A 15,828-nucleotide genomic window follows, 5' to 3' on the forward strand; every position below is an offset into this window, starting at 1 on the left:
ATCTAGTTTTCTTAGTTTATTTTCTTTTCTTTTGATTTTTACTCGAGGACGAGCAAAAGATAGGTATGGGGAAGTTTGATTAGTCCATATTTTTGCATATTTAAGTGCCTATCTTTTGTTTATTTTCGTAGTATTAACCGCTTATTTATTTTATTTCAGGAAATTGTAGATAAATAAAGAAAGAAGAGAAAAGGCAAGAAAATGGAAGAAAAAGAAAAGAAAAGAAGAAAATCAAAAAGAGTTGGCAAGCAAGGGGACACATGGAGGGCTATGATCTACCCAACACACATCACACATGGATGGATTAGATTTAGCCACCCTACCCCTAAACCCTAGAATTCTAGTTATAAATACCCCCACCCCTTACTTGTAATCACAATCTTTTTAACCTAGTTTTTTCCTAGTTGGTAGGTAGTATAGTGCTAGATCTTCTTTTGCCTCTCAATTTCATACCATAATTGTAAACACTTTTTATTTTAGTGCAAATTTTCTTTTAGCTTGATCTTGTGTTGTCTCTATTTTCTTTCTACAAGTAATATGATTCTTAGTACCACCATATATGCTTAAGGGCTTTTGGGAAATGAAGAATCATTGAGCTTGTGAGTAGTATAGATTTGTGATCTCTTAAATTAGTAAATTAAATCTTAGCACAAAATTAATTTGTGTTAGGGTTTAAATTTAAAACCCCAAATTATTCTGTTTCTAGTTTTATGAATAAATTTGCTGAGTAATTTTTGTTAAAAGAAAGTAATTAGAACCCTCGTTTAGCAGCCCACTCATGCACTCTATTTTAGATATTATATTGTTATGCTCTGTTTTAACTACTAAATCATTTCCCCTGTTTTCAGTATCAAATAACAAAACCCACCTTGGCTGCAGTTTCTTCCACCGAGTCAAGTACTGAGTCATGACTCATGTGTCCTTTATTTTCGCCGATTTATCACACTAGTTGTAGCTTTTCTTGCTTAATTGAATGCTTGGTTTTGTATTGAGTTTCTCTCCGAGTTGCTATGTTTAAGTGCTGCTTCGCCGAGTTTTAGTTTTCTGATATGCCGAGTCGGTGTGTCCAGATTTGGCTGCTCCGTTTTCTTTGATTAGTGTTCTGAGTTGAGTTGATGAGTTATGCTAGTTGGTGTGGTTTCGTGTCGACTGCTAGCGTGAGTTTTAGTTTAATCCGTTAAGCTTTCTCTTAGGTTTGCTTTTATGTGTTATTTGTGTTATATATTGCCTCCTGGGTTCTGTTCTTATGTCCTGAGTTTCCGAGTTTTAAAGCAGAGTGTTGAGTCGTGCATCGAGTTTGGTAACTTTGTTTTTAATTTGATTTAGTGAGCCGCTAGTTTAATTTTTAAATAGAGTGTTTGTTAGATTTGTTTCGTGATTTATTTTGTTTATTAGTCTAGCATCGAGTCACTTGTGTTTTGATCTGTTGAGTATTCTACTTCTTTTTCTTTTTAAATAATTAAGATGGGTGTGATTGGCTATTCGATTAAGAAAACAAGGTCATGCCGAATGATTCCTAATTGATTTATCTTCTATTTCTCAAATTTGTTAATTTAAGTTTTGTACTTCTTTTCATAATCATAAAAATTAGTTTTTAAAACAAACCCTCTTCACATTAATTGTTCTAATTCGCCTAGGTTAATTATTAAAGGATTGCGAAAATTAATTTTTAATCTCTGTGGACGAATCATAAATATTAAAACGGTGATCGTGCGCTTGCGATAAAAAGGTAATCATTTGTAGCACATCAAGTTTTTGTTAAAAGAAAGTAATTAGAACCCTCGTTTAGCAGCCCACTCATGCACTCTATTTTAGATATTATATTGTTATGCTCTGTTTTAACTACTAAATCATTTCCCCTGTTTTCAGTATCAAATAACAAAACCCACCTTGGCTGCAGTTTCTTCCACCGAGTCAAGTACTGAGTCATGACTCATGTGTCCTTTATTTTCGCCGATTTATCACACTAGTTGTAGCTTTTCTTGCTTAATTGAATGCTTGGTTTTGTATTGAGTTTCTCTCCGAGTTGCTATGTTTAAGTGCTGCTTCGCCGAGTTTTAGTTTTCTGATATGCCGAGTCGGTGTGTCCAGATTTGGCTGCTCCGTTTTCTTTGATTAGTGTTCTGAGTCGAGTTGTATGAGTCCCCGAGTCGCGAGTCTGTGGTGTTAGTTCTGCCGAGTTGCGATTTGGGTTTGAATTTGTAGTTTAGTTTGTTAGTCTGGGTTTGTAAATCGAGGCTGCCATTTCCGAGTTTCTTGCTTCGAGTCTGTTTTGCTGCTTTGTTGAATCGTTGTTCGCTGTTCCGAGTCTAATACTGAGTCTTTGTCCGAGTCGTTTGTGTTGTTTAAATCACTGAGTTGCTAGCCTGAGTTTCTTTTCATCTTTGCTGGGTTTGTGTTGCGAGTTTCGTTCTGTTGAGTTTCGAGTCACCATGGCTGTAATGCCGAGTTGTGGTTTAAATTTAGTTTCTGTTGGCTGAGTCGTCCGAGTTAAATGCTGAGTTCAGTGTCCTGCTTCTTTAAACTGAGTTCTGAGTTTTTTTTTTGTGCTTTTATTTGTAGCTATCATTTCGCCAGTTTGTTATGTATCGAGTCGAGGTCGTGTTTTCTTGTTTAAGTTATATATGTTGTGTATTAAGACTATTTCGATTAGCTAAGTAGCCAAGTAGGTCCCTGTATTGAGTTTGGATGCTTGCGAGTATTTGTTACAGTAATTGGTTACTATGGATCGGTTTTGCGTTAGTTGCTTTTTTTTTGGTTTTGTTTTTAAGTTCTAAATTCAATCGATTTATTAGCTGCTGAGTGATTTAGTTGGGTTTTAACTTTAAGTTTTGTATTTCTTTTTATAATCATAAAGATTAGTTTTTAAAACAAACCCTCTTCAAAATTTGTTCTAATTCGCCTAGGTTAATTATTAAGGATTTGCGAAAAATGATTTTAATCTTTGTGGACGAATCATAAATATTAAAACGAAGATCGTGCGCTTGCGATTTAAAAAAGTAATATTTTAAGCACATCAATTAATATTGACATTTTGTTTAGTGTCATTGGTAACTACAGCATCAGCTGTCTGAACAACGACAGTTGCTCTGTCTGGACCTTTATTCACGTATTTAAACATATACTTGATCAAACGCCCTTGATTACACCATTCAATGTTTATATGAGCCTGATACTTCACAAGAAGCCCCCTGTTGTATGGAACAACAAACCTGGAGATTGATATACAATAGAAATAAGTTAGGTAGGTAGAATTACAACCCATACAGTTCTATTCAATTACTAATATGTAAAATAAGAACCTGTTGTCAATTTCAATATCTTTTTCTTTGAAGTGTATAGTATGCTTGTCATCCCGACGTCTGTAGACTGCATAACCATTGGAGTCAATTGTAGTTTCATTTGTGAATTCTTTCGGATAGTATTTGGTACATTTTCCATCCTTCATGCACGGGCACTCTATGTTGTATGCTCCACATGGGCCATGGATCATATGCCTTGAAACAACATCATACCCGATTTCATCACTTTCTTTGTCAGGAATTTCAGCACATATTAACTGGTCAATGTCATCAGTTGAGTGACACTTGTCAGATTGCTCAAGCCACACAATTATATGTGCATGGGGTAAGCCCCTTTTCTGAAATTCAATGGTATATGCAACTGCAAAGGAAACATAATCACGAGTGAGTGAACATTTATGACAATAATTTATTCTTCAAATAGAAAATTTAAAAGGAAAATCATCCTAAACTTTTATATTTGCCCATTATCTGTGTTTTTGACATTGATAATAGGAGTTTATCTTTTATATTTGGTATAAAGTATTCCATTTTTCGTAAAATTGTATGCCTTAGAGGTTTTAATTTAGTATTATTACATTATAAGATCCTTTAACCTCTATATATAACTCTAATGAATTGTATACCGATTCGGTAACAAACAGATCAACAACAATTAATTAATAAAATTAAATATATAATATGTGAGTGGGAAAATAAATAATAATAATATAAATAATATCAATATTTATTTATAATAGATAAGTATGTAACTTTTAATTTAAATAGGTAATAAAAGAAGCAAGGAATACATTAAAGAGAAAGTATGTAACTTATAATTTAATAGTATGTGCTTACCTACCATATCTTTTTCGTATATAGGGATTTAGTTTAATACATGGATTATGCCTTCACCTCTATTAGGTGAGGCATAATTAGTTTGTTTTTATAGCTAAATTTGACAAAAAGAACCGAAAGTACTATAGACATTAAGATATTGTATATCATATCACAAAAGATATGGCTCTAGTATAAGGAAGGAAAACAAATTTTAATAAAAAATGCCATGACTCCTCTGGTGATGTTTCATTTTCTACAATAATTAAATGTGAAACTGAGGCACAGGGGCTGATGGTTTGAAATTAGCAAACCTAGTTCTATTTTTTTTACAGTACTATTTTATTAACTAAATGAGAATCCCATATACTCTTGCTTGTCATTTCCCGAAAGAATATCCTAAGTCAAACAGTAAAAACAATCTCACATCTAAATGATGGACCAAACTGGTGCCTTTATTTGAAACACACACCTCCACTTCTAAAGAGGTTCTAGGATCACCCTTCATAGTACAGAGCTCAACGAAAAAGGTAGCAATAAAAGGTGTTTTATTTTGTCTCTAACTGTAAGAACCATCAGTAAACTATGTACATGAAAATGTAAGGTTAATAGCATTGGTTGTTCAGGGATGATAGATTGAAACAATTGTATCTCGATTCGGTACAAACAGATCAACAACAATTAATTAATAAAATTAAATATATAATATGTGAGTGGGAAAATAAATAATAATAATATAAATAATATCAATATTTATTTATAATAGATATGTATGTAACTTTTAATTTAAATAGGTGATAAAAGAAGTAAGGAATACATTAAAGGGAGAGTATGTAACTTATAATTTAATAGTATGTGCTTACCTACCATATCTTTTTCGTATATAGGGATTTAGGTTAATACATGGATTATGCCTTCACCTCTATTTTTGATATCATTTAAATAGTATTGTGATGTTGCTCAACCTGTTCCCTGAAAATTAAGGCAGGTTAGTGATAAAATTATACAGTCATGTGAAGAAAACATGCTGTTAAATCAGGACACCGTTGTTCTAGTTTGCTGGACAACTAAACTTATATATTCACATACATATTAAAATGCAAAACAGCTGAGGCATAAGATTAATTAAGTCATATTATAATTTATATTTGCATCATAAGAATAGTCGATTCATTAGAGTCATTGCTGTGTAGTGGTACTGCAATGAAATGCTGATGAAATGTAGTAAGGGGTTTGCTTCTATTTGTAGTGTTATGAGTGTAAGAATGTTACCTGGTCTTTTCTAAAATCATAAGATTATACCTTAAGTTTTTTTTTGTCAGGATTATACCTTAAGTTCAAACAGTTAAAATCATAAAATTAGTCATGTGAAGAAAACATGCTGTTAAATCAGGACACCGTTGTTCTAGTTTGCTGGACAACTAAACTTATATATTCACCTACATATTAAAATGCAAAACAGCTGAGGCATAAGAATGATTAAGTCATATTATAATTTATATTTGCATCATAAGAATAGTCAATTCATACTAAAAATTTACAGTTGCATCAATTAGCACACTTGTAAGGACACATGAAATGAAAGGAAAATATAAAAACCATACACTGCTTGAAATAAATTATTACCTCCAATGACTTTTCCAAGAACATGGTTATCTGTCAAATCTTCTAGAAGCAATTCAAGCTTAATCTTGAACACTCTAGCCATAACATCGGGCCTATCGGCTGGGATACAGTGTGGCACCTTATCACAATACTCCTTGATTTCTGGCCACTGTGGATTGCATGTGAATGTAATGAACAGATCCGGGCTTCCGAATTTTCTGCAAATAGCCATACAATCTTGATAATTTTGTTGCATGTAATGGGGGCTACCTGTAAATGAGGATGGCAATACAATCCGTTTTCCAATTGTAGAAGCATTAGTATCTCCTTTATTAACAGAATCAACAACATTGTTATATAGATCAGACCTCAATATTGTTTGGTGTGTTAAGACCCATGTAAGCCTAGTATGTTCAATACATGCCCATGCATCAACCACAAACTGCAAGAATAACCGCCCCCCGCCAATTAAGGTATGCCCTTCCGCATCTCTGTATTGAAGTCTGTAACAATAATATTCTCTGATGGTAACCACATCTCTTTTATTTCCTGATTTTTCACTTACCCCTGAATGTAAGATATCAATTCTGAAACCATCTTCACCCCACGGGAATAGAAGCGGGTACTGGAGGGACATATAACATGGATGGAGTACTGAAATCCTATGAAGAAATCCATCATGAGGGTGTACAACTATATCCCTATCATCTGCTAGATTACTGTTTGCAACTAAACCTGCAAAGTCGTAGGCATTGGTTGGAACATTACTTTCTCGACCATCTGTGTCCCTATTTGCAATTAAACGCAACTTTCCTGGAATTACTTCTGATTCTTTGTATCTATCTCGAACTTGTCTATATATATCCACCAAAGCATTCACTCGGTGCAACATCACAGATAGGCATTCTGTTATTTCACTATCAAGGGATTCTTCAGAATTGGGAAAATTCATACGCTTGCTAACCTGTTCCTGTTTATCGTACATATATATTTGCGAGAAAACTGGCTTCTTGGATTCTTCAGCAAACAATGAACCTATTTGATGGTAAAGTACACCATGAATACGATAAACAAAAGGTCCACGCCCATTATTAATACTTTTATCCATATTAGCCCCAACAGAAGTAAACCCGAATGCGTTGTTGTACATCCGGATGTTATTTTGGAACATAGTTCTTTTAGGATTACTCCGATCTAGTAATGCTTTCAACTCAGAAGGAGTCTCTCGTAATAGTGGCAAGCGCACCTTTCCATTGCCACAACACAAAGAAAACTTATTTGATTTCGACAGGTATTCCTTCTCTGTTTGCTCAAACCTCCACATCAAAGCCCCGTAGTGACAACAAATTTTATCCGCACTTCCTATATCAAGTATTAAATTGCTCGATGCTGCATCATAAATACATTGAAATCACAAACATGTTTGATAAACATGTGAGACATGCCATAAGCATTCTACTATATCATAATTTATACAAAAGTCAAATTCGAGATTACCAAATTTTGCCTTGTTCGATTTTATCTTGGTCCTCATCCTCTTACTCACTAATGGTAAAGCTGCAATAAGATATATATATATATGTTTAAAAACAATTGTTTCGTAATTATCCATTTAAATATTCAGATAGCTCAAACAACCTGCAAACTTTTGAGGAGTCCTGACAATTACTTTAGAAGCATCACATTCCACATTGTGTTCTTCATTCTCTGCATAGTTTATTTATGCTTGCATAAGAGCCTTTACTTAAAAAATGACATACAATAACCAATGTTATTATTGCATTCATACATTTCATATGATTACTCGGGATATTTGAAATAAACATTAATAAGTATGGTTAAAGAATGTGAGTCATCCAATCAATCATCAAAATCACTTGTTTAAAATATAATATAAACTCTAATGGAAAAGCAAAACAGAAATATACCTTTTCGATACGCCTGATGTCGTTTGTTCTTGCGTTCTTCTCTTTTCTCTGTACCAACTATATATTGCAATTGTAAAATCATCATCATGTCAGATAATTTGAAAACGCAGTATGTCATTTATAAAGTATGCAGCAAAACTCTTATTTCTATATACATAAATATTTCTGGATTTACCATAGTTTTATAAACAGAAATCTGACAATAAAATATAAACACTTCACAACAATACCAGTTGAAATATAGAGGAGTGTCGGTGTAAAAATAGGAATTCACAAATGAAGGTACCATTTTGATATTGTGAACGTCTTTTCTTGTTTTGTGTTTCCCGTTGTTCAGCTACAAAAGGTGACCAAACAAATATTAAGAAATATGTTACCAACTTTGTGCTTTACTTTAATATTAGTACCACGCACTCGAATAATCATAGAGGAATTAAATTAAAAAGCTAAATCATATAGGAATTAAATTAAAAAGCTAATGCTAAAACTCTCACAAATAAAGGTACCATTTTGATATTGTGAACGCCTTTTCTTGTTCCGCGCTTCCCGTTGTTCATCTAGAAAAGTTAACCAAACTAAAATTAAGAAAAATGTTACCAATTTTGTGCTTTAGTTTAATATATACATTGCAATAATGCTAATTAATAACTACAATATGACTTTTAAGGGTAAATGTATCATTCCCCAGAACAATGCATATATTCATACATTTACTAATGACACACCTGGGGATAAAATTGCATTGTCCTTTCCAGCAGTCTGTTTCTACTTGTAATGAAAAATAAAGAAGTTAGCATTAGACAAAGCAAAAATGTGCATATTTTAATATCAAGGAACATATCATTTTATACTTGGGCTTTGTATTTTGCCCGTCGCTTCTGGTTGCGTTGATCATGTTTCTTCCTAGCTTCAATCTCCAAATTCAAACCATCCTGTTTGGAAGCCTCTTTCTAATGATAATATAAAATTAAAAGGTTAACAACATATAAAGGCAAAAGAAATCATGTTTTAACATTAAGGAACATAGTATTTTATACTTGTGCTCTGTATTTTTCCCTTCGTTTCTTGTTGCGCTCTTCCTGTTTCTTCCTAGCTTCAGATTCAATATTTCTTAAATATTCAGAGTTTGACAAACTTCTGTTCAAGTTCAAATCATCCTTTTTGCCAGTCCTTTCCTAATTATAATATAAATTCAAAAGATTAGCATCATTTAAAGGCAAATGTGTTAATCTTTTAAGATGAAGGAACACAATATTTTATACTTTTGCTTTGTCTTTTACCCTTCGTTTCTGGGTGTGTTGGTGTTGTTTCTTGCTAATTTCAGACTCCATATTGTCCAATGTTTCAGACGTTACAGGCAGAGCTATCACGTGAACACAACAATTATTAACCTCATTTTAATTGTATAACCATAACCTCAACACAAAAGGAAAAATATTAAAAAAGTTAATATAAATCAACATACGTGTCACTGTGTTATAATTACTGACCACATGCGAGTAGTTCTTGGATACATTATGTCGGCTTCCTATTTAAACAAATTTCAAATATTTCACATTAAAGAGATTAAATAAAAATTGTGTAATAATATTTAACCATTTAACGGGTGGGCTAAATACTGACAACATATTTTATTTTATATTGACAAATCCAACTTTTAAAAGAAAGCTAGATGAATATTGACAAAAACAAACCAGCTTGCAATTTAATCTTGCGTTTCCCAGCTAAAATTTCCAAATCCGTCATCTTCGGGACGCTCTTCAATGCATTCAAAACATTTCAGAGGTTATGATTCAAAAGTGGCAACCAACTACATTTGTAAAAGTTAATTTTTTTATATATATTGTACAAAATACATGTTCTTCAATATCACGTAAACGTTTCCACTGGTATTCTTTGAATTTTTTCCAACGCTCCTCATCGTGTTCCATTAACCTGATAAGCATATAGCAAAAAGTGAAAAAACCATAAATGCAAATATGTGTCACATCTAACATAGGTTTTCCACACACAAGAATGCCTAAATTGAAAATACAGTTGAAAATGTCTATTTTAAAAAAACAACTTTTTAACAAATTTTTAACAACTTTCAACATGTAGATAAAATTACAACAAATCAAAATGTAAACACAACAACATGGTGATAAGTAGTAACAAAATGTGATTCCATACCTCTGCATTTTTTATCGGAATAGCAACATAACCCACTGGTATTTCGCAATATGTTATTTGGAATAACAGGTGTAAGGTCTCCACTCTTGAGTGGGAGATAATCCTTTCGGTTTAGTTTACAACGCCATAGGATTATCTGCAGTGGCGGACCCAGGAATTTTTTCTAGTGGGTTCCTAATATAAGTGTTAAAATAAAAAAATGCAGTAATATGATTATATACAGCATAAAACAATGGTAGAGACAGTTAGATGAGTACCTGAGATACACATTAATTGAATTATTGGAGATAAGTATTAGTTTTAACATGTTAAGCTCCTTGCCCTTTCTATGTTGACTGTATTATTTTCTCAAGGCTTTTTTATACCGAAAGCAAATCATCTACTTATATTGGGTTGGGCAAGTCAATAGGTGGGTTCCTTGTTAAAATTTTAATGAGTTTCAGAATTATTTTTACTACACATCATTCTTTAAGCCCGGCCCAAGTGGGTTCCTGGGCACCCTCTTATCTAGCTGTGCGTCCGCCCCTGATTATCTGTAAATTTGATGATCTAGAATAATAGTTGAGCACAATATCCTATTTTCATTTGAGGTTGTTTGTGCAATTGTGGACCATTTTTAATTGTCTTGAACAGGACTTTAATTACGTTTTGGACTTCCTACTTATATATTTATATTTATGTTCAAGTCCATTATAAATTCACTTCTTACATTTAATAAAGAATGATTTAACTTTTTTTTCATTGATTTTAAGTGTAAAGGGCCTACCTAACTTTTGTGATTACATTTTCGTGCTACAAACAGGCAAGCATTCAATTATCTGTGTGTTCAATTGCTAAGAATCTTAAGACATTAGACTAATTGTATTTAATTATAAGTGTATTGACAGATAGCTTCACACATGCCACATTAACTTCTATATTTAGATGCTCCCTTAAAAGTAAATTGTTTTAATTAATTATAAATTATATTTATAAGGAAAATAATATACTTTTTGTGTTATAGCCCACAATCTTTGTTTTAGTATTTGAGATATCGATCCACGGAGATTATTTATTAATATTCGCAATCTTTTACTTTTAACCTAGGATGTAGAATTTAGACTAAATAATCGGAAATAAAAACTCATAGAATACATAGCTACTAACCACAAGTTACCAGAACTACATGAAACAAGAAATCAGCCAACAACTCTGCATAATTCCACTTCAACTCGGTAATACATAAAAATAAAACAAAAACAATCCAACAGCGTCTAGCTGCTTGGCTGGCTTGGTGGGTGACCCAGAAAATGAAAAGAACAGACAGCTACAACCCCGACTCACAACAAACTCAAAAACCAGCAACTCAAAACAAGTGACTCGATCAAACTACAGACTCGGCTCAGTGCAAGAAGAAAGCAGAGCAGGGTATGAAGATCGGAGAGCTACAACTCGGCTATGTGTACTCAGACTACAAAACACCAGCACCAACTATAACCCGGTGACTACAGTACTTGACAATAATTAAACTGGTGTTGCTTAGGAATTAATTTAATGCAGAATTTAGACTAAATAATCGGAAATAAAAACTCACAGAATACATAGCTACTAACCACAAGTTACCAGAACTACATGAAACAAGAAATCAGCCAACAACTCTGCATAATTCCACTTCAACTCGGTAATCTATACTATAATATAATAAGCCAACATAGGTTTAATTTGTAGTCGTACAAAATTTTGGTTTGGTCATCTCCTTTATAACTACAAGTTGGTCAGTCACATGTAGACTTCTCCTACTCTTACGATATTAAAGAGTTTTATACCGTTCAAATTACAAACACTTGTGATGTAATACAAGATTAAAAAACTCCACCATTATTCTTTTAAATATAATTTATATAATATTTATATACTATATATAATAAACCGATATTGGTATAATTCGTAGTCGACCAAAAAATGTAATCAGTTGGTAAATATAATCTGGTTAAAATCTAATTCATTAATACTAAAATACTAATAAGATGATGTTAAAATTTAAATTATAATTAATAAATTACGAATTTTATACCCGCCCGTGCTTCGCACGGGTTAAAGGCTAGTACATAAAAATAAAACAAAAACAATCCAACAGCGTCTTGCTGCTTGGCTGGCTTGGTGGGTGACCCAGAAAATGAAAAGAACAGACAGCTACAACCCCGACTCACAACAAACTCAAAAACCAGCAACTCAAAACAAGTGACTCGATCAAACTACAGACTCGACTCAGTGCAAGAAGAAAGCAGAGCAGGGTATGAAGATCGGAGAGCTACAACTCGGCTATGTGTACTCAGACTACAAAACACCAGCAAAAACTATGACCCGATGACTACAATACTTGACTCAACTCAACACAAAACCCAGCTGAAAATAAACTCGGACTAAAGAAAGAACTCAGCAAATACACAGCATAGACAAAGGCATTTATAATATGCAGAAAGAGAGTGGAGCCTTAGTTTTAACTTTTAAGTGATAAAGGCACTTGTTGTATTGATAAATTTGACAAGATGTCAGAAAATGCAAGGAGCATGTTACATGAGGTACACTTATCTACCTGTTTACACATTTAACTGACTTTATGATTTAGGCATAGTCATGAATTTCTATACAACTAAAACACTACTCATCAGTATAATTTCCTAGACCATCACTTCTATATATATACTATTCGTAATATTCGGGGTTCAACTTCCTAGGTGATGGAACAACAAACAGTCAATAGCGAAGGCGGGGATCATCGCTTCCCTCAATGCAAGAACTTCAGTGTTAGCTTGTGCAAATCCAAGTGGCTCGAGATATAATCCTAGCTTATCTGTCATTGACAATATACACCTTCCTCCTACATTATTGTCCAGGTGATGTTGCTAGGTGGAAACTGGTCTATCTACAAACTGTACATTTGTATTATTATATTAACATGGTTGAAGTACTTCAAAAATATATGAAAAAATGGTGTGACGGACCCAACATAAATAACCGACTAAAGCATGCATAATACGAAGATAATTAAACTACGGAATTATAAAATATTAATCTACAAGTTTAAATCCACAATCCCCGGATCACCAGGAATGAGTATGAACAACAACTAAAGTTATTACAACCCAAAAAGAATCCAAATTAAGTCTAAGTCATTACTACAGTTTTTAAATCCCAAAAGTTCAAAAGATAACCACTAGGGAACTACGAGTTCCCAACCTGCTCCATCATACGGCGGTAAGCAATCCCGTTGCCTGAGGTTGATTTACGTGCGGTCTGCTTGAATCGGGCCATTCTCGGGTTTCACTGAAGGGTTATAACAACAACAATATATATATGAGCATAAAGCTCAGCAAGTGAAAGCAGTAAATAAAACAGTTCACAATATGCAATATATCAAGTGCAAAAGCAACAACGGATATCACAAGGTATAAACACAAGTAAAGGTGCAATGTGGGATATCAATTTATTGGAATTGGAAACACACAGCGCTACGAGCATTGAGGGGTGATCAGCCCACACCAAGCTCCGAACCACATAAAGTGATTCAACCAGGGAGGATCCTCGGCACACATTGGCCATAAACAGACATCAGGCTCCCCGCTACTGATGTTGCAATAATTGACTGGCGCCTCAGTCTTAAGTAAAATATTAACCAATTCCTTTTAAGGTCATTTCAAATCAATTCATTTTCAAAAAGGGGTCTTGATCAAAGACAAGTTATAAGCAAGGGTGTTTTCAAAATACAAGTGATCTTTCAAAAGTAAAGGATGTTATTAAGATCAGGGTTCCAAATGAGATAATTCAGTTTAATGTGGGGTATCAAGTTCTCTTTATTCATCAAGGGACTATTGGAGTATAATCATGTGGTTGTAAGGTGATATTATATGAAAAAGGTAATTCAAGTATGAAGGGTATTATTGGAATCCAAAGTCATGATCATAAGGGGTGATGAGGTAATTCAGTTCTAAGTAAACAGTAATTCAACGTTCACAGGGTATACAATTATCAAGCAAGTATAAAGGAAGAGTTTCACTTGCCTAGATAAAGCTTACTGAACTCTTGTATAGATGCTTCTAGGGGTTCCTTGCCTGGCCTCCTACTTGCACCTATAATTAATAGTATCCTCGTCACTAACTACCCTTTCGCGTATAAATGTATATACATATATATAAATAAATATATATACATATATATTAAATATACACTTAAACTTAATTAAAACAAGTAACATAATCATCAAGTAATGCACATAACAAGTAAAGCATGGCATTTAGTTGCTTAACTTATATTACTTAATATCTCTAATTATTCCTAAGTCAATTAAGCATTTAATCAAGTAGCACATAAGGTCTAAGACCAATACCTCCTAACTATATTCTACTGACCTCCATTTACTAATTAATAGTAAGGCACACTTGTGCCCCACTACCCAAGACTTACAAGTGAAGTGCAACCTAAGTGACCCACTAGTATGCTTACCTTGGCGACACTTGGAGTGCCTTGGTAAAAGAATGCATCTACACTAAGTGAATTGACTTAAACTAACTTGCACTATCTAATATGACTTAAAACTAACTCATGGACTCAATATGAGGTCAAGGCCTCACTGATGACACACTAAAATGCAATGCACCCGAAGTTGGTACTAGAATGTGACTCCATGTGTGACACTTGTGTTCTTTAGTGGAAATGAGGCATCTCCACTTAGGGTATTGACTCCAAATCAATTTCTAAAGGTTGACACAATCTTAAACTAATATTATGAAGTGGTGTGACTCAAAGTCCTTGCCTATATGAGTCTCTAAAAACTAGTGTACCAAAGTGACCATTCTGCCTTGGCAGTTTGGCACCTCTTGGGGGTTTTGGCAAAAACAAGTGTTTCCACTATGTGCCTTGGTGAAATTGTGACTCTACTGGATACTTAAGACTTAAATCTAAGTTGTGCACTTGGAATGACACTAAGGCCTTGCTCAGGCCTCCTTGGGCCTCTAAACAAAGTTGGCACAGAGCACCCTGCCCTGCTGTGGGGACTGCCATGAACTTACCAACTTGAGACTCACTAAACTCACTCACTACACCAATCCAATGACTCAAATAGCTTCCTAATACTTCCCTGAGCTCATCTAAATCAAGGCCCCATGAGGGCCTCATCATTGACAAGGTGTTAACCACTCAAGGACACAATTAATCTTAAAATGCCCTGTTCTGCCCTATACTCAAAGATGTGTGTGTGCATCTATGTAAATGATGGTTTTTATGACTTTTATGGCTACTGGAGACTTGTATACATCAAGTCCCAACTCCAGGAGACTTGGGCCTATGAGGGCCTAAGCATGACACATCTATTTCTCATGGTTTCTAAGGTGCAAAAATCTGCCATGGTGTGTGTGTGTCTCCTTCCACCTTAACACCCTTCAAAACTCCTCAAACCAACAAACCAAGCCACAATCCTATGCTACAATATTCATACACCTACTGACTAGTCACACAAGGCAAGATATTACAAAATTTAACCATCCAAGAGCACAAAACCGAGGCATATATAGAGGTAAAACAGAGCAGAATTTCAGGGGCATATATATATGCATAAATTCGGTTGTAACACATGGTAATTCTCACAAATAACTATTATTCATCATTTTAAACTATCATATATGTTAAGAACTAACCATATCTCACAAGAATCATAGCATGCATTACTCAAAAATCACATACAAAGTTCAATTTCATGATATTGCATACGGTTTTCACTTAAAGCAACATGCATCACTAGAGTTTCTTATACATAGCTTAATCTCATCATATAACATCAAAATACTAACATGCAAGGGCTGAAATCACACCAAATTCTTACCAAAGCATCACACCCTTCGAATATACAAGAAACCAAACTCAAAAACCATCAAAACTTCAAAAAAACCAAACCATTCCCTCGGCTCTCTTTGAGTTCATTGCCGAGGGTGATGAACAAGTGCTTTTTGGCTAAAATGAGATGTAAAACC

The 15,828-nt window shown here is 33.9% G+C and overlaps 1 protein-coding gene across 1 annotated transcript; it reads right to left on the minus strand.

The window, feature by feature from the left end:
- Positions 1–3,016: 3,016 nt before the first annotated feature.
- On the minus strand, positions 3,017–8,595 carry LOC108201181 (uncharacterized). Its single transcript, XM_064081966.1, has 10 exons — positions 8,503–8,595; positions 8,377–8,416; positions 8,158–8,208; positions 7,938–7,988; positions 7,652–7,708; positions 7,362–7,430; positions 7,221–7,280; positions 5,745–7,112; positions 3,303–3,663; positions 3,017–3,212 (listed from the first exon to the last, which is right to left on the minus strand). Exons 7-10 carry the CDS (start codon positions 7,255–7,257, stop codon positions 3,017–3,019), a joined length of 1,962 nt encoding a protein of 653 aa, XP_063938036.1. The 5' UTR covers positions 7,258–7,280; positions 7,362–7,430; positions 7,652–7,708; positions 7,938–7,988; positions 8,158–8,208; positions 8,377–8,416; positions 8,503–8,595.
- Between the last annotated feature and the right edge of the window lie 7,233 nt (positions 8,596–15,828).

Source organism: Daucus carota, chromosome 7 (assembly GCF_001625215.2).
Source record: "Daucus carota subsp. sativus chromosome 7, DH1 v3.0, whole genome shotgun sequence".
NCBI classification, from domain to species: Eukaryota; Viridiplantae; Streptophyta; class Magnoliopsida; order Apiales; family Apiaceae; genus Daucus; species Daucus carota.

Excerpts from the sequence above, each read along its gene's own strand:
- LOC108201181 (XM_064081966.1), bottom strand. The coding sequence starts at position 7,257 with ATGAGGACCAAGATAAAATCGAACAAGGCAAAATTTG. Across the intron at positions 7,113-7,220 it reads ATCGAACAAGGCAAAATTTG|CATCGAGCAATTTAATACTT; the intron begins GTAATCTCGAAT and ends TTTATGATGCAG. Across the intron at positions 3,213-3,302 it reads GATATTGAAATTGACAACAG|GTTTGTTGTTCCATACAACA; the intron begins GTTCTTATTTTA and ends ATCAATCTCCAG.